Source organism: Prionailurus viverrinus, chromosome E2 (assembly GCF_022837055.1).
Source record: "Prionailurus viverrinus isolate Anna chromosome E2, UM_Priviv_1.0, whole genome shotgun sequence".
NCBI lineage: Eukaryota > Metazoa > Chordata > Mammalia > Carnivora > Felidae > Prionailurus > Prionailurus viverrinus.
Window position 1 is genome coordinate 53,133,539 of NC_062575.1, and position 17,838 is coordinate 53,151,376.

Genomic DNA, 17,838 nt, shown 5'->3' on the forward strand with positions numbered 1-17,838 from the left:
CTCCAACTGTTGTTGTTTTTAATGTAATTGTGGTGAAACATGCATAATGTGAAATTTACCAGTTTAACAGTTTCCGGGTTTTTTCTTTTCTTTTCTTTTTTGCCGTGTATTTATTTTTGAGAGACAGAGCGTGAGCAGGGGAGGGGCAGAGAGAAAGGGAGACACAGAATCCGAAGCAGGCTCTGAGCTGTCAGCCCAGAGCCCCACACGGGGCTCGAACTCACAGAGTTGTGAGATCAGGCCCTGAGCCGAAATCAAGAGTCAGTGGCTCCACGGACTGAGCCCCCCCCCCGGGGGGCCGCACTGTGTGCTTTTTGATCTCACTTCTCTGGGACTCGAGGGTCTCATCTGTCAAATGGGGCTGGCAATACCCACTCCTCACAGGAAATGCTCGGGAATAGTGAAAGATTAACTCAACCAATGTTTACTGAGTCCATGTGGTGTTTCGGGCCCTGTGCTAACCTGGGGACACGGCGGGAAGCCACCCAGCGGGAAATCCCTGGCGCTTGTGTTCTTGCCAGGGAGACAGCGACTTAAGCAGGGAAATGCAGAATGTGCAGAGTGGGAGTAAGAGCATTCAACAGGGAGCCCAGGGAGGGCTTCTCTGAGGAGGGGACATCTGAGCACAGATGCGAATGAGGGGAGGGAGCGAGCTGTCAGGATCCCTGCGGGGAGAGCGGTTCAAGTGGTGGGGAAAGCAAGTGCAAAGGCCCTGAGGTGAGAGGGCTGTCGGTGTGTTTGAGGAGCACCAAAGAAGCCAGTGTGGCAGGAGCAGAGGGGGGGGGGGGCGGGGAGGGAGGGAGGTGAGGGCAGAGGGAAGGGGCAGATCGCGAAGGGCGCTGGTAAATTCTAGGCAAGCTATGACCCGTTGTATATAACACTGAATTCCTGATTATAAAAAAGGTCCAACGAATACAGACGTTTACAAAGTATTCAGCGTTCAGTGGTTAAAGGGTTAAGGAATTATCAAGTGGGTATGTTTTATTTACTTTTGAGGGAGGGAGAGAGAGAGAGCGCGAGCAAGCGGGGCAGGGGTAAGGCGGGGGGGGGGGGGTGGGGGGACAGAGGATCCGAAGCGGGCTCTGCACGGACAGCAGCCAGCCCCATGCGGGGCTCGAACTCACAAACCGTGAGATCACGACCTGAGCGGAGGGGGAGGCTCACCCGTCCGAGCCACCCACGTGGCCCGCTGCTGTCGTTGTTGTTGGTCGTATTAATACTAGTATTCCCATATGAAGAGGAGGGACAGACCCGGGCGTGAGTGGCCCGGCGTCGGAGGCGGAACGGATTTTGAGCCCAGGGTCAGAAGTCCCGCTCTGACACCCGAGAAACCGCCCGGCCATTCCCCCACCAGGGGGCGCCAGAGGCCGGGCTCCCGGTTTGGGGAGGGGGGGCGCCTGGTCCCGCCCCCCCCCCCCGCCCCTCCCTTCTCTCCTCCCCGCTCCGGGCCCCACCCGGCTCAGACGGCTCCGGACGGGACCTCGAGCACAGGCCGCTCCCCGGGCGCCTCGGATCCCCGCGGGACCCCCCGTCCAGCCCGGTGCAGCCGCCTGCGCGCCCCATCGGTGAGTGGCCCCCGACCGCAGCTGTCGCTTCCCAGCTCCCGCCCACGGAGCCTAGGAGCCTGACCTGGCCCCGGATGATTCCCCTGCTGCCCTCAGACCCTCCGCGCTCCCCGGTGTGTGTAACGGTGGCCCCGATGTCCCCAGTGCCACCCCTCCAAGAAACCTGGTCTCCCCGACTCCCTCCAGCTCCTTCCTTCCAGCCTGTAACGGTGCCCCCTGCCCTCCCTACCCCTCCCCGTCGTGCTCAGTGTCCCCCACTCCCAACTCGCCTCCCCACCCTCTCAGCCAGAAGAGACCCCCTCCTTAGGCTCTCCCTCTGGTGCCCTCACCCACTCCTCCCACTCGAGAGCTCCTCTCCTGCTTCTCCAACCCAGGGCCTGTCCAGCCACCCCCAAATTGTCCCTCAGACCCCTCCCTGCCTGGGACACCGCCCAGGGCCCCCTCCCTCTGCCAACATCCCAGTTCCTGCCTCTCCTTTACCTCTCTGGCACTCTTTCCCTTTCTCTTTTCCTGTTTATTTATTTATCTCTTCTCCTTTGCGTATCATTGTGATTTTATGGATGTTAACATTTTTGATGGCCAGTTACTTTTGATGCTCAAATCGTCCCATCGTTGGCCAGTGGGGGCTCCTTCAGGCTGGCCCCTGTGTCCCCGTGCCACACCTTTGACACCCTGTGCCCCATCTTTGAGCACCTTCCCAGTACCTGACGCAGCTTCACTGATCCTTCCCTTGCCCCGGCCCTGGCAACAGCCATTTCTCCAAGGGGCCCTGTTTTTCGTGGTTTGGTTTTGTCTTGTTTTGCTTCGTTTTGCTTTTTAATGGCAAATGGTATCTGGAGACTCCAGTCTGACCCAAAGCTGGTCCTGTGAAAAGATCAGTAAAATTATAAGCATCTACTGAGACTGATCAAGGAAAAAAAAGAAAAAAGAAAAAAGACACACAAATGACTGATATCCGGCACGAAAGAGGGGGCAGCACTACAGATCCTACAGAGAATGAAAAGATAGTAAGGAATATAGAGAACACAGTCTGGGTGCTGGGGGTGCTTGTTGCTGCTGGGTCGGTGATTCTGTCCTCCTGAGTTCTTAGACTTAGGAGCGCAGGCTCTGAGGTCAGGTTGCCTGGAGTCCCAGACCGCGCACTTTCTAAGCAAGTGATTTGGGGCAAGTTATTGCTGTCTTCGCGAGCGAGCCCGCTCTGTGAGTCAGACATGTGGGGATAACAACAGCCCTATCTCACAATGTTGTTATGAAGATGAAACGAGTCAGAGCAGTGTCTGGAATGCAGTGATCGTAAATGTTATTATTCTTGTGATCCCCTGAGGTCTCTTGTACCTGAGTGCACCCTGGCAACTCCTCAGCCTTAGTTGCCACCCCTCCTGTGTCCAGCAACCTCCTCCACGTGTCTCCCAGCTCCCAGCCTTGGCACACACCATCCTCTCCGCCTGTTTTGCACCGTATCCTTGTTTTGCATGGAAGCGAGCAGCTCAACAGTCAGCTCAGCCAGAGTTTGCCGCTCCTGTGGTCAGTTCACTGTGTCCCCCCCTCTGCTGCCACTGCCCGGCATTTCCCAGGCACCACTGACTGCTTGGTGCCACGTCCTCCCCTCAATGGGGACTCTGAGTGGGTACGGGCCAGTCTCAGTCCTGTTTCTGGATCCATAGCTCCTGACCCATGGCTTCAGTGAAAATGTGTGGATTGATGGAAGGGAGGGAAGGGAGGAAGGAAAGAATGAACAGTGGATGAAGGAATACATTTCTTCCAGGCAGCTTCCACAGCCTTCCCTTTGTCCATCCCTCGGTTCCCATCCAATCCTGCTTCCACTGGAAACCTCGTTCTCTTCCTCCTGCCTCCTCCATGAACCATCACGTCCTGCCCTCCACCATCAGTGCTCTCTGCTGCTCCCCCCTCCCCATTTCCTACCCTCCTCCCCCTCCCCCAGGCAGCCCCCCCCCCCCCCCCCCCCCCCCCCCCCGTCAACACCCTCTCCTCCTCCCGCAGGCAACTCCCCCCGGCCCTGCACGTCTCCCTCGGCAAGCCCAGTGGGCAGCGCTCGGCCACCATGTTCAGCTGGCTGAAGCGGAGCGGAGCGCGGGGCCAGCAGCCCGAGGCCATCCGCACGGTGACCTCATCGCTCAAGGAGCTATACCGCACCAAACTGCTGCCCCTTGAGGAACACTATCGATTCGGGGCCTTCCACTCGCCGGCCCTGGAGGACGCCGATTTCGACGGCAAGCCCATGGTGCTGGTGGCCGGCCAGTACAGCACGGGCAAGACCAGCTTCATCCAGTACCTGCTGGAGCAGGAGGTGCCGGGCTCCCGCGTGGGGCCCGAGCCGACCACCGACTGCTTTGTGGCCGTCATGCACGGGGACACGGAGGGCACCGTGCCGGGCAACGCCCTCGTGGTTGACCCGGACAAGCCATTCCGCAAGCTCAACCCTTTTGGGAACACCTTCCTCAATAGGTAGGCACTTTGAGACGCAGGGGGGCAACTTCCTGTCCCTGGTGCCTCCGTCCCTGCCCTGCATGCGTTGCTTTCTTTTCAGCCCCAATTCCCTTCTCTCTTCCAGATCCTCCCCCCTTCCTGCCTCTGCTCTTCCGCCCCCTCTAGGGCCCATGGAGCCAGCTTGCCTGGGTCTGACTCCTTTCTAGCTGGGCGGCTCTGGGCAAATGACTTAACTTCTCTGTACCTCTCTTAGCCTCATCTGGGACATGGGGATAACCACGGTCCCCGCTCACACACGAGGTGCTTAGAACAGTACCTGGCACAAAGTAAGTGCTCAGTGAACGTCAGCTCTGATTTTTTTGTTTTTTTTTTAATTTTTTACTGTTTGTTCTCGAGAGGGAGGGAGAGAGTGGGCGTGTGAACAGGGGAGGGTCAGAGAGAGGGGGAGACACAGAATCCGGAGCGGGCTCCTGGCTCTGAGCCGGCAGCACAGAGCCCGACGCGGGGCTCGAACCCACAGACCGTGAGCTCACGACCTGAGCCGAAGTCGGACGCTCAACCGACGGAGCCACCCAGGCGCCCCTGATTTTTCTTTCTTTTTTTTTTTCTTAAGTAAGTGTTATTTATTCTCTGTCCTGATCTTCCTTTTCTCTTTCGAGATTCTTCCTGCTCTCTGCCTCATTCACCCTCTGTGGAGCCCTCGTCTGCCTTCTTCTGTGGCCTCTCCTCCTGCCTCTCCCCGCGTTGACCCCTGCCTCCCCCTCTGCCTCAGGTTCATGTGTGCCCAGCTGCCCAATCAGGTCCTGGAGAGCATTAGTATCATCGACACCCCGGGCATCCTGTCAGGCACCAAACAGAGAGTGAGCCGTGGTGAGTGGGGCCGGACGGCTGAGCCTGAGGGAGGAGGCGGCCCGGCCTCTGCTGGGACACGGGCCCGTGTCAGCTGGCCCCAGCCGCCGGGCAGCAGAAGGGAGCCCATGGGAGGCTGTGATTCCTCCGTGTCTCCGCACGTTGAGGGCACCGGGGAGGCGTGTGCGTGAACACGGGGGGGGGGGAGGGGGGGGAGCAGGGTGCAGCCCGTGTCTGGGCTGGTCGGGAGGACAGAGAGGGAGAGATCGAGAGAGACAGAGGGAGATACACCAAGTCAGAGACAAAGATCTGAGCGCTTACCGAGAGACAGGAGGCCCAGAGAGGAGGCAGAGGCCGGGCAGGGAGGCCCTGGGTGTGCCCCCCCCCACCCCCACCCCCGCCCCCACGCACGCTCCTGGCTTCTACGTCTGGGCCGCAGATGGGGCTGAGCAGGGGTTGGGAGGGGGAATCTGGGCGCCGGCCAAGGCCCGGCCTGGAATTTATAAACAGCTGTGCAGGGGGAGCAGCGGGGGGTGAATTCCAGCAGGGGCCCCGGGGGAGCCGGCCCCCCACCCCAGCCCAGCCAGCTCAGCCTCTGCGCCCCCCCCACAGCCCCCCCCACAGTTTCTGTCCTGCGCCCGCCTGGCCTCAGGGGCCCGGGACTGGGGCAAAGGAGGCCGCCTTGTGGGGCAGAGGGGACGGGAGGCTGGGCTGCGGGGCAGGGGGAGGGCGAGGAGGGTTACGGCGTCCCTGGCCGCTGCCCAGCGGGCGCGCGTCCCCTTGGGAAAGAGGCAGGGGGCAGCTGCCGAACCGATCAGAGGGCGAGGGAGGGCTGGCAGCCAGCCTGAGGGGGGAGGCAAGAGGCTGGGCTGAGGGTTCCTGGGGCGCTGCCTCCTGGGGCTGGGCCTGGGAGAGAGGGAGGGGTGCCGGGTGGGGGCTGAAGGCTGCGGGGAGGAGAGAGTAGGGGTCTCCTTCCCTGGCAGGGTGGGTAGAGGAAGAGGAAGTCTGTCTGTATGGGTGTGTGTGTGGCGGGCGGGGGTCTGGGAGTCTGCGCCTCTGATTGTAGCTGGATGTGACTTCGTGGGGCGCATTGGCGGGAAGCGTGTATATAATATCCGGGGACACACGTGTGTGACCGTAGCATCGTGGAGACTCTGGTGGGGGGTTCGAATCCGGGCTCTGATATTTGTAATTGTTTTTAAGTTTATTTACTTATTTTGAGAGAGAGAAAGAGAGCGCGCGCGCGCGCGCACGAGCGGGGGAGGGGCAGAGAGAATCCCAAGCGGCCTGGGTACCTGTGAGCGCGGAGCCTGATGGCGGGGCTCGAACCCCTCCCCCCCCCCCCCCCCCCCCCCCCCCCGAACCTTGCGATCATGACCCGAGCTGAAACCAAGAGTCTGCCGTTCCATCAACCGAGCCGCCCAGGTGCCCCGGGGCTTTGCTGGTTTTAGCCCGTGCCCTCGGGGCAAGCCACTTAATCGCTCCCTGCCTCAGTCTCCCCATCTGTAAAGTGGGAGTGATACTAGTATCGGCCTCCCTAGGCTGCACAGGGGGTTAAAATTAAGGGTCAGACCCCGCCAGGAACTTCGGTGTGTGCACACAGTAGGCGCCGTGGGCGTGCTGAGCACGGTGTACCTGCGTTGAGGGCCATAGCCGGTCGGACCCCCCCGGGTGCTCTCTGCCACGTCTCTTGTTCCCACGCTGACTCAGTCTCCCTCCCTCCCTCCCGCCCCGCATGAGACACACTTTCCAAATCCTAGCCTGTGTGTGTGTGTGTGTGTGTGTGTGTGTGTAGCCACTGGGGACGGAGGGAGCCCCAGACGCTGTCCCTCTGGTTACCCGGCCCTTCCTCCCCCCAAACAGTGTCGCCCCCCCCCCACCCGGTCCAGTCCCCAGGGGCCACAGGGGACCTGCTTCCTCCTTGGAGCACCCAACACCAGCCCCTCGGGGGAGCATAGGGACCCGTGCGGGCTCCTGCTCTGTGCCCCCTCCTTGCATGTCCTGAGTAAATCCCGTCACCTCTCCGTGCCTCAGTTTCCTCCTCTGGAACATGGGGATCATAAGAGTGCCTGTCTCCCGAGGTTGTTTTGAAGACTCAAGGAGTCGAATCAGGGGGAGGATGAAGTGACGTCAGGGGAGTCAGCGGCGGGCTCCCTGCTCCTCCAGTTAACTCCTTCCTCGTCCCCCAGGTCGCCGTTGGGTCCCCTCCTCCGAGAAGCCCTCTCTGACCACCCCCCCCCCCCCCACGCTGGGTCAGGTGCTCGCCGCTGGGCTCCCCCAGCCCATCCTGACCACTCTGGGCCTGTCCTCGGTGGACCATGAACCCGATGAGAACAGGACTGGCACTGCCCTGGGGTGGTTCCTAAATGACACACCCATGGCGTCCTGTGTGCGTCGCAGCTAAGACTCGTCGGGCACTTGCCATGTTCCCAGGCTGTTGGGGTTTTGGGTTTTTTTTTTTTACCCGTTTAATCGAGGTGTAGTTTACATGCCTGCAGCTACTTCTTTGAAACAGGCACTGTTTTAGGCTCTTATTTTTAATTAAAAAAAATTGTAATGTTTATTTATTTTTGGGAGAGAGAGAGAGAGAGAGACAGAGCACAAGCAGGGGAGGGGTAGAAAAAGACGGAGACGCTGAAGGAGGCTCCAGGCTCTGAGCTGTCAGCACAGAGCCCGACGCGGGGCTCGAACCCACGGACCATGAGATCACGACCTGAGCTGAAGTCGGACGCTTAACCGACTGAACCACCCAGGTGCCCCCCCCTTTTTTTTTTTAAGAGAGAGAGAGAGACAGTGAGGGAGGGGCAGAGGGAGAGAGAGAGAGAAAGAGAGAGAGAGAGAGATCAGCACGGGAGCCCAAACTGGAGCTTGATCCCATGACCCTGGGCTCATGACCTGAGCCCAGATCAAGAATCAGATGCTCAACGGACTGAGCCACCCGGGCGCCCCTTCGGCTCTTTATGTATATTGGCTCGTTTCTATTCCCTTGTCCTCACCACAGTCCGACAGGTGATGTTCCGTCACGACTTCCATTTTACAGAAGAGGCCACGCAAGTTCAGAGAGGTTTCCTACTCGCTTAAGGTCACACAGCTGTGGGTGGGGTGGGGGGCAGAGTCGGGATTCAAACCCAGGTCTTCCTGGCTGCCACGTCAGGGGGTTGCCAACACTCCTCTCTGCTCCCCTGAGCATCGCTGTTTGAGTGAACAAGCGAGCAGCAGAAGAGTGAACAGTGTGAACGAACGAGTGAATGAGGAAGGAAGGAAGGAAGGAAGGAAGGAAGGGAGGAAGGAATACAGGAACCAGTTGTCGAGCCAGATACTCCACGAAAGGCAAGGACCTGTCTCTGTGTTCTCTGTGGCATCCCTGGTGCCCAGGCTAGAGCCTGGCACACAGAAGAGCTGTAAATACTGTTTACATTACAGAGATGTAAATACTGTTAAATAAACTCAAAATATTTACCATCTGTTCTAGCAAAAGCATAGCCAGAGCCAACGTGACCTCTTTGGTGGCTGGATTGTGGGGAGATCCAGAAGTCCTAGGACGGGGCTGGGGTGATGGTGGCACTTGGGAGACTCGCGGAGGGGTGGGGGGTGTCATAGAAGCACGGAGAGTCTGTTAAGAAACACTTCAGTATTTTGACAACCTATACGTGTGGATCGGCCTAAGGAATGAATGAAAAGGGGGTAGGTGATCAGTCCTCTGTAGCCAGATGGCCCGAGGGGCTGGGGGCTGGGGTCAGAGTGATGGAGAAATTCTGGGGGCTGGGGGGGGGGGGCAGAGGAGCGGGATGCACTTGGGGGCCTGGGCGGTTTCTCAGAGAAGGGTTTTTGAAAGTCAACAACCTGAACGTCCGTACAGTCCGCTATCAATCCAAAGGCGCGGATGCTTCAGAAAGGCTGGAGGGCAGGGAAGGAGGGGGGGGGGGGGGGGCTGAGCTCTGCCCTTCCCGCCCCTTGTGCTCCGTACCCCCAGGCTACGATTTCCCGGCCGTGCTGCGCTGGTTCGCGGAGCGCGTGGACCTCATCATCCTGCTCTTCGACGCGCACAAGCTGGAGATCTCGGACGAGTTCTCGGAGGCCATCGGCGCCCTCCGGGGCCACGAGGACAAGATCCGCGTGGTGCTCAACAAGGCGGACATGGTGGAGACCCAGCAGCTGATGCGCGTCTACGGGGCGCTCATGTGGGCGCTGGGCAAGGTGGTGGGCACGCCCGAGGTGCTGCGCGTCTACATCGGCTCCTTCTGGTCCCAGCCCCTCCTGGTGCCCGACAACCGGCGCCTCTTCGAGTTGGAGGAGCAGGATCTGTTCCGGGACATCCAGGGCCTGCCACGCCACGCCGCCCTGCGCAAGCTCAACGACCTGGTGAAGAGGGCCCGGCTGGTGCGGGTGAGCCGCGCTGCGGGGGGACTGGGGTGGGGCGGGGAGCGGTGGCCGGGGGCGGGGACGGCCCTGGTCCCGCCTCCCCGTCCGGTCCGCTTGGCTGCCAGTCGCCGACTTCTCGGCTCTCCGATTGGTTAGTTCTCTGGTCTAACAGATTCCTCCAGGCTGGGTCATTGTGGCACAAGGTGGCGTGGCCCTCCCCCCGCACCGCCCCCAGTGGCCCACAGCCTCTCCACCCACCTCCACGATGCGTTTCCTCTCCGCCCTCCTCTTGCGCTCCCTTCCCGTCATTCGTTGCACCTTCACGCGGTCCTCCTGGCTCTGACCTCAGGGCCTTTGCACCTACCGTTCCCGCTTCCTGGAAAGCGCCCCCCACTCCTCGCCCCTCTCCTACCTGGCTGTCCGCTTGGCGCACGCCTCACCTCCAACGAGACTTTGCTTAACCTGCTCAGGAAAGCTGCCTTGCCCGCCCTCCGTTTTTAGAACTCTCCCGCGCCCGTCTTGCTTGAAGGCTTGCTGTAGTTTTCTTCGCGGCGGTCATGACTGCCTTGCGTTCTGCGTACTTTGGAGCTTCTGGGTTCACCGCCTGCATTTAAGCCCCACAGAATCAGAGATGTCTGAATTTGTTCACCACCGTGCCCCCGGCGCCTGGAACAGAGTTGGTGCTCAGTCAATACTTACTGAACAGAGGGCCTTTGAACAGACACCCTTCTTCAACCACACCCCCCTGTGCCTGGCCCTGTGTTGGGCGGTACTGAGGATCCGGAGCAGTTCAGGGGAGGAGACAGACCCAGCCCCAGACAGCGATGGCGCAGCGTGCACAGGGCTACCCGTCCTGGGGAGCTGGGGGGGGGGGGGGGGCAGGGGCAGGGGGCTTCTTGGAGGAGAGGGCGTCTGAGCTGCAAACCGCAGGGTGAGGAGGGGAATTCTAGATAGTGGGACCAGCGAGTGCCTGGACCGGAGATCAGCACATGGCCAGTTCAAGAGAGAGGCAAGATGGCAGTGTTGCACCCGGTGTAGACAGCGCGAGGAACTGAATCCGAGGCTGGGGAGGTGGGTGGGAGTCAGACCACCCAGGGCTGTGGCCTAGAAGCTGCGCGGCGTCCTGGCAAGGGGGGGGGGGGAGGGTGCTGGGGAGCCATGGAAGGGTTCGGAGCACAGGAGGGACGGAGTCCTACTCGGGCTGCCTTCTAGCGGGTGGATTCAAGGGCCGCGAGACTGGGGCCAGAGACCAGGAAGGAGGCTGGGGACCGAGGAACGGGGAGGAGGCTGGATCAGAGCAGGGCCTCGGGGAGGGGGAGGAGAGCACTGGTTTGAGAGCGATCTGGGAGGCCAAATGGAACATTCTTAGGGGAGGCTGCCAGGGAGGAGGTGGGGCAGGAAGCTGGGCAGGCAGGGAGGCCTGGAAGGTTGTGAGAGGTGGAGAGCCCGAGGTGGTGGTTGCGGGAGCAGCAGAGAGGGGGTGAGTCAGGGCCCCCACCCCCACCCCCACCCCCACCCCAGGAATCCTCCTTGGGAGGGCGTGGCCCAGCGGGTGCCTCCAGGCCTGCGGGATCCACCTTTCTCTCCTCCCCCGTCCGGGCCCTGGACTGTCTCTGTGTCCCCGTCCCTGCCTCCTCTCTCTGTCCATCTCTCGCTCCCCGCTCTGCCTCGCCCTCCTGCCCCCACGGCCCCTCGGGGAAGCGGAGGACGGGACAGCGGCGGGGAGCCGGGGCCCGGGACCGTGGGACAGAGGGGCGGGGTCGGGCCGGACACCTGGTGCCCCCGCCAGGCGGGGGGGCGGCTCCGGAAACCCGGACAAACCCCGGAGCCCGGGACCCGCGCCCCGGCCCGGCGCGGCCTCCCACCTTATCTCTTCCTGGCACCTTCCCCCGCTTCCTCTCTGGAAAAGCCATCAGCGCCCTCCCGCCTTGCCTCTTCTGGGTCCCCGAGGGGCCGCCCTCGGCCCCGCCCCCTCGCCCCCATTGGCCCGCCCTCGCAGGCCCCGCCCACCCGCTTGACCACACCCCCCGCCCTGATTGGCCCCCTCGGACCTACGGCCCTCTCCTTCGCTTTCCTCCCGCGGAGCCTTCTGTGGCTCCCCAGTGCCGCTCACACAGGGTCCCTCAGTGACCAAGCCTCGCCAGCCCCGCCTCTACGCCGTGTCCCCCACTCCTTCCCCGTGTCCGATGCCGCCAGACTGGGTCCGGCCATCAGACGACAGCCCACACCATTTACCTCTCCGCGCGCTTGCCCCCAACAGTACGGGGCCTTTCTGGACTCCGGGTAACCACCCCTCGGTGCCTCGGTTTCCCCGTCTGTATCGCATCCGCATCGAGTCACCTGGCTCTGCCCTTTGGTGGCAGCGATCGCTGCTCGAAGGGGGCGAGTTCCCTGTTCTGATACTTGAGGCCGAGATCTTGGGAGGGTCTGATTCTAAAGAGCCCAAGGGGGCCCTGAGCCTTCTTCCCAAGCTTCTCTGCGGCGGCGACTCAGTGACGTTCGTTCGACAGACAGCCACCGAGCACCTACCACATGCTTCCGCACTTTTCCAGGCCCCCCGGGGTTACAGCACCAGATGGGGTTACATCTGGATCAACCAGATGATGTTTGTTTGTTTTCTTGTAGAATCACGTCTCGGTGGGGAAGTGGATCTTAAACAAATGAGTCGATAGTAGCTTACGCGATAAGGACCGCGGAGGAAAATGAAGCAGAGGAAAGGAGATTGGTGAGGGACTGGTTTTAGGGAGGTCAGGGAGGGCCTCCCTGAGGAGGTGCTGCTGAGCAGAGACCTGAATGAAGGAGGGGAAGAGTGGAGGTGTGGGGGAGGCCCCTACCGGGCAGAGGGAACAGTAAGTGCAAAGGCCCTGGGGCAGGAACGGGCTTGAACAAGGAGCCCGGGGTGGCTGGAGGAGACAGGGTGGTGGAGGTCATGAGGATTCAGAGCCAGCCAGGGGCCGCCAAAATTGTTAGCATTCTAAACCTATGATTCACAAAGAGAACTTGAAAACCAGTGTTCTCCGTTGAACAGTTGAGACCATCTCATGGCAGAGCATTTAAGCCCAGTTAAACGTGTCCCCTCCCGTCCCTGATCCCACCCATCAGCTCCCAGGGCATCTTCCCTGGAGGCAGCCCCCCGTGAGGAGTCACTTGTGTCTTTTTCCAGATGTATTCTATTTTTATTTAAGCATTTGCAGTTAATTACTGAGCTTCCTGTTAAAAACTGGGAATGTTCATTCCTCTGCCCTCCTTGTTTGTTTTTGGATAACTTACGAGATTGGAGATCAGAAGGTCCCCAAGTTCGTTGCTTTCCTCCACAATTATTTCCTGAGTGCTTTCTGTGCGCGTTGTGCCCGTGCTGGGGACAGAGGGAATAGATAAGGTCCCAGCCCTCCTGGAACTCACATTCTGATGGTAGGAGACAGAGTAAGCAAACCACCAGATAAGCAGAATAACGATAAGGTGCAATAAACATTGTGGGGGTGGGGGGGGGTGGAAGTGAAGTTAGAAAAGAATTGGATGGTGGTAGTTGGGGCACCTGCTACTCATAAGATGGCCTCTGGGAGGAGGGTGGCATCGAAAGGAAGTTGAGGGACCCAGCTTGGGGAGATCGGGGCAGAATTGCAGGCAGAGAGCGGCATGTGCAAAGGCCCTGTGGTCAGGGAAAGATTGGCATGCTGGTACAAGGAAGGCCGGTGAGGAAACTGACACATGAGTTGGTAAGGGGCGGGGAGAGGATGTCGGATGAAGCACCAGCGGCCCAAATCATGGAGAGCCGTGGTTCTCAAAGCTTTCAGTCACAGGAGCTCATGGCACTCTTAAAAATGACTGAGGGCCCCAAAGAGTTTGCAGGCACATGGGCTGCGTGGAGAAGGGATTGTAGGGGCAGAAGAAGCCGGGAGGCCAGGGGGATGCCTGCTGTGTCTCTGCGGGGGAGAGATGCCGACAGGTGCCATGGGGGCGGTGGCGCCCGAGGTGGACAGAAGCAGTGAAAGCAGAGGGGACGGACGCAGGAGGCAAGAGCTCGTGAATCGGAAGCTCTGGGGACGCCTGGGTGGCCCCGTCAGTTGAGCGTCCGACTCGCGATTTGGGTTCAGGTCGTGATCTCACGGTGCGTGAGTTGGAGCCCCGCGTCGGGCTCTGCGCTGGCAGCGTGGAGCCTGCTTGGGATTCTCTCTCTCTCTCTCTCTCTCTCTCTCTCTCTGCCCCTCCCAGCTCTCTCTCTCTCAAAATAAATAAATAATGTTAAAAAAATAAAGAAAGAAGCCGTAGGTCGGGGGCCCGGCGGGCTCAGGCAGGCACTCTCTTCCCGCAGGTACACGCGTACATCATCAGCTACTTGAAGAAGGAGATGCCCTCCGTGTTTGGCAAGGAGAACAAGAAGAAGCAGTTAATCCTCAAGTTGCCCGTCATCTTTGCGAAGATTCAGCTGGAGCATCACATATCGCCCGGCGACTTTCCCGACTGCCAGAAAATGCAGGTGGGAGGTCGCCCAGGAGGGGGGCAGAAGGGGGCAGCTTTTGGCTTCGGGGGTGGGGGCCTCGAAAACCGGAGGGATGGAGGGCAGGTTCTGGAGAACGCCTCCTGCGCGCGGTTCCGTAAGAGCGTGGTTTTGTGCGTTAGGACAAGAGAAGAGAAAACCGCAAATAACTGGTGTAGTTAGGGTGGAAGTTGGCTTCTCTCCGTAAAGTCCTAGAAGGTGGCCCAGGGCTGGTTTGGTGCTTTACAGAGCCGGGGACCCTGTCCCCTTCTTAGTTGTCCTCCGTGTCTGGCTTCCGGTTCCAAGAACCCCACATGGTACAGAATGGCTGTCGAAACTCCAGCCATTTCATCTGCATTCCAGTCAGCAAGAAGAGGTGAGGGAGAAGGGAGGGAAAGATAATGATACAGTCTCTCTCTCTCTCTCTTTTCTTTTTAAGATTTTATTTTTAAGTAGTGTCTGCACCCGGTGTGGGGCTTGACCTCAACCCCAAGAGCGATCAAGAGTCACATGCTGTATCGAGTGAGCCAGCCAGGCACCCCTACACTCTCTTTAAGGATTTTTTTCTAGAACAGTGCCATCCAGTAACACCTTCTACCATGTTGGAAATGTTCTACGTTGTGCCGTCCAATATGGTAGCTGCTGGCCCCATTGAAACTGAAAGTTTAGGTTTTATTTAATTTTAACTAATTTAATATTCTTTCATGTTTATTTTGAGAGAGAGCGAGAGAGAGAGCGGGGGAAGGGCAAAGAGGGAGGGAGGCACAGAATCTAAAGCAAGTGCCAGGCTGTCGGCACAGAGCCCGACGCGGGGCTCGAACTCACGCACCGCGAGGTCATGACCTGAGTCGAAGTCGGGCGCTTCACCGACTGAGCCACCGAGGCGCCCCTAAATTTATTTCTTTGTTTTTTATTTATTTGGAGAGAGAGGGAGAGAGAGGGAGAGAGAATCCTAAGCAGGCTGTACGCTGTCTGAGCCACCCATGCACCCCCCCCCCACCCCGGGGCCCCTTAACTAGTTTAAATTTAAATAAGCAGAGGTAACTACCGTCTTTTGGAAAAGGCGATTCTGGGGTCGCGGATGCAACGCGTGCTGGTATCCAATTGGCCAGAACTTAGTCATGTGACCACAGCTGGCTGCAAGCTGGGAAATGTAGTCTTTCCTTTAGGGGGCCTGCTGCCCAAGGGATGCCAGTAGTGAGGAAGAAGGGGCAAATGAATACTGGGGCTCCCCGGGCATGTCCAGGCCTAGGATTAACCAGCGTTGGGGAGATCCCTGGGTCCGGGTGCCGTGCCCTGGGGTGGATGATGAACTGCTGATGAACCTGGGGACAGAGGTCCGGGCTCAGGCCTGGAGGTGGGGACTAGCCCACCCCGCCCCCTTCCCCTGGCCCGGCCGGAGCCTCCGTCTGGAGACTGCATTAGGCTGATACTCAAAGCCCGTGCCCTTTGGGTCTGAGATGTTTGCTCACCCGAGCCCCTGAGGAATCGTGGTGCAGGGCATTTCGTTCTGGCCGCTTGCAACCTCCGAGAGTCTGGGCAAGTCCCCTTTTCTGAGCCTCGGTTTCTTCCACTGGAAAATGGGCACGGTGACTGAGTCATCGGAGGGGCCCCCCAGCCCCCCTACCGTCCAGTGATTCTGGGGGTACACCTGACACGGGGAGGGGGGGAGGGCCTCCGGGACCCCGCTGCCCAAGTGTCTTCTGAGGGGTGATGCCCTAGTGGGACGCATGGCACACGTATCTGAATTCTTATGCAGCATCCATTTGAGCTGCCCAAGTGTCCTGGTGACAGGTGGGGCTGGGGACCCGGGAGGATGATGTCCCCTGACTTCCCAGTATTGCCCCCCCCCCATTTCTTCCCTTCCCCCCGACAGGAGCTGCTGATGGCTCACGACTTCACCAAATTCCACTCGTTGAAGCCGAAGCTGCTGGAGGCCCTTGACGAGATGCTGACCCACGACATCGCTAAGCTCATGCCCCTGCTGCGGCAGGAGGAGCTGGAGAACACCGAGGTGGGCGTGCAGGGCGGCGCTTTCGAGGGCACCCACATGGGCCCGTTCGTGGAGCGGGGGCCCGATGAGGCCCTGGAGGACGGCGAGGAGGGCTCGGACGACGAGGCCGAGTGGGTGGTGACCAAGGACAAGTCCAAATACGACGAGATCTTCTACAACCTGGTGCCGGCCGACGGCAAGCTGAGCGGCACCAAGGCCAAGACCTGGATGGTGGGCACCAAGCTCCCCAACTCGGTGCTGGGGCGCATCTGGAAGCTGAGCGACGTCGACCGGGACGGCATGCTGGATGACGAGGAGTTCGCCCTGGCCAGCCACCTCATCGAGGCCAAGCTGGAGGGCCATGGGCTGCCCACCAACCTGCCCCGTCGCCTGGTGCCGCCCTCCAAGCGACGTCACAAGGGCTCTGCAGAGTGAGCCGGCCACTGCCTGCAGGCCCTCCCTCCCACTCGCCCTGCTGTGGCTCCCCAGCTCCAGCTGGCTGCACGCACGCCCCTGCCCCAGCCTGCCACACGCGCTGCCTGCCCACCCTCCCAGCCGTAAGGATGGGGGTCTCTCCACCCGCCACCGCTGGACCGTGGGGACCAGGGGAGGGGCAAGGCTTCCCTGCCCGGCCTTTGCACCGCTACCCTCGCCTACACTTAGGCACATCACACCGACCTTAACGCACGCACACAGACACACACACAGAGGCATCGATTCGATGGTGGGCCATTCAAGTATTTATTGAGCACCTACTATGTTTGAAGGCACAGAGCTTCCTCCAGGCCCTGGGGGTTACAGCAGAGAGCAGAACACATGGATCTGCCCTCAGTGGGGGACTGACGTTCTCAGGACAGAGCACCTGCACTGTGACACAGACACACACGGGGCCCTAACCAGTCTGATCCCCGATTCTGGGCAGGAATCCTCGCCTCTCTCCATAGTTCCATGGCCATTTGTTCGAAATAACCAAGGGAAAGTCCCCCTGGCCCCACTTCTTGACATCCAGACAAGGACCCCCCCCCCCCACACTCTATCATGTTCTCAGGCCTTGGGACCACGGGGAGCTCGGAGCGGGAGACCCAACCTCCTTCCTCAGACGGACCCCTCTTCAGCCCCCCCCCCCCCCCCCCCGGTTCTAGCCACACCCCTTGCTTTAATAAGGATTCTTAGGCCACCGAAGAGCCCCTTGGATCCTGGCTTCACCCGTACCGTGCCCCCTTCGAGGTCTTTTTGCCCTCGGCCCACCTGCCCTGGTTTGAAAACTCAGCCTGCCCGCCCCCTCCCCCAAGCTCCCCGAGGCTGGTGGCCTGAATTTTAGGGTGACGGGGGGGGGGGGGGGGCTGCCCTCTCTGCCATCAGCCCGTATTTAAGTAGAGCCCCTACCAGATATAAAGGCCCTGGGGCTTTATTTTAGTCCCCGTTTCAAAGGGGGTGCGTGGGGGAGGGGGAGGGGCTCTTGGTGCTACAACCCTCCCTCCTCTTCCTTAAAAGGGCCGCTCCCTTCCCGCCTTCCCCCCCTACCTCCACCTTTCCGTGTCTTCACCTCAGACTAGTGCTTGGCCCTGGTGGGGGGACCCCACGGGAAAGATGGGGAAGGGTGACCTAGGTGGGGACCATGCCCCCCTCCAGGGTGCTCGCTGGGATCCCCCCCTCCCCATTGCCCGTCCCCCGCCCCATGTCTGGGAGGGGCCCGGGAACCGAACAGCAAACGGCGTCCCCACAGAGCGAATAAAGTCAAGGCTTCTTTCCACGTGGGAGTCAGGCTGTCTTGGGACGGGTTGTGTGTGTGGGGGGGGTGGGGGCCGGGGGGGAAGGGGGATCGCTCTCCCCCCACTCCGAGCCCCGGGGAAGGAGAGCCCTGGGTGGGACTTGAGCGAGGGGTGGGGGTGTCCCCTCCAAGGTCTCAGGGGCGGGGCGGGGCGGGGCGGGAGGAGGCCGTGACTCAACTCGGCGGAGCCTGATGACTCAGGCCCCGGGCTGGGGGCCAGACCAACATATTTTCCGAAGAAAAGTGACTGTGGGGCCCTCCCTCCGGGACATCCCTCCCTCCCACCTCCCGCCGCGGGGGCCTGGGAACCAAGCCCCGGGGCGTGGGGCTGTGTGCGCGCGGGCTTGGGCACCTCGGGGCCTCCGCCCCTCCG

General features: G+C 60.4%; 1 protein-coding gene and 1 long non-coding RNA gene across 4 annotated transcripts; one reads left to right on the plus strand and one right to left on the minus strand.

The window, feature by feature from the left end:
- The first annotated feature begins 1,453 nt into the window (after positions 1–1,453).
- EHD2 (EH domain containing 2) lies at positions 1,454–17,447 on the plus strand. The gene is made up of 6 exons (XM_047836719.1): positions 1,454–1,565; positions 3,567–4,031; positions 4,786–4,883; positions 8,836–9,248; positions 13,537–13,701; positions 15,578–17,447. The coding sequence occupies exons 2-6, from the start codon at positions 3,628–3,630 to the stop codon at positions 16,127–16,129; spliced, it is 1,632 nt and encodes a 543-aa protein (XP_047692675.1). The 5' UTR covers positions 1,454–1,565; positions 3,567–3,627; the 3' UTR covers positions 16,130–17,447.
- On the minus strand, positions 7,697–11,173 carry LOC125153506 (uncharacterized). Of its 3 annotated transcripts, none has more exons than XR_007147493.1 (3): positions 11,090–11,173; positions 8,830–9,828; positions 7,697–8,524 (listed from the first exon to the last, which is right to left on the minus strand). It is a non-coding gene; the product is annotated as an uncharacterized LOC125153506 (long non-coding RNA). The 3 variants fall into 3 exon arrangements; XR_007147492.1 differs by having other exon boundaries at positions 9,924–11,150; XR_007147494.1 differs by having other exon boundaries at positions 8,830–9,890; positions 11,090–11,134.
- Positions 17,448–17,838: the final 391 nt, after the last annotated feature.

Excerpts from the sequence above, each read along its gene's own strand:
- EHD2 (XM_047836719.1), top strand. The coding sequence starts at position 3,628 with ATGTTCAGCTGGCTGAAGCGGAGCGGAGCGCGGGGCCAGCAGCCCGAG. Across the intron at positions 4,884-8,835 it reads CAAACAGAGAGTGAGCCGTG|GCTACGATTTCCCGGCCGTG; the intron begins GTGAGTGGGGCC and ends CCGTACCCCCAG. Across the intron at positions 13,702-15,577 it reads CCGACTGCCAGAAAATGCAG|GAGCTGCTGATGGCTCACGA; the intron begins GTGGGAGGTCGC and ends TCCCCCCGACAG.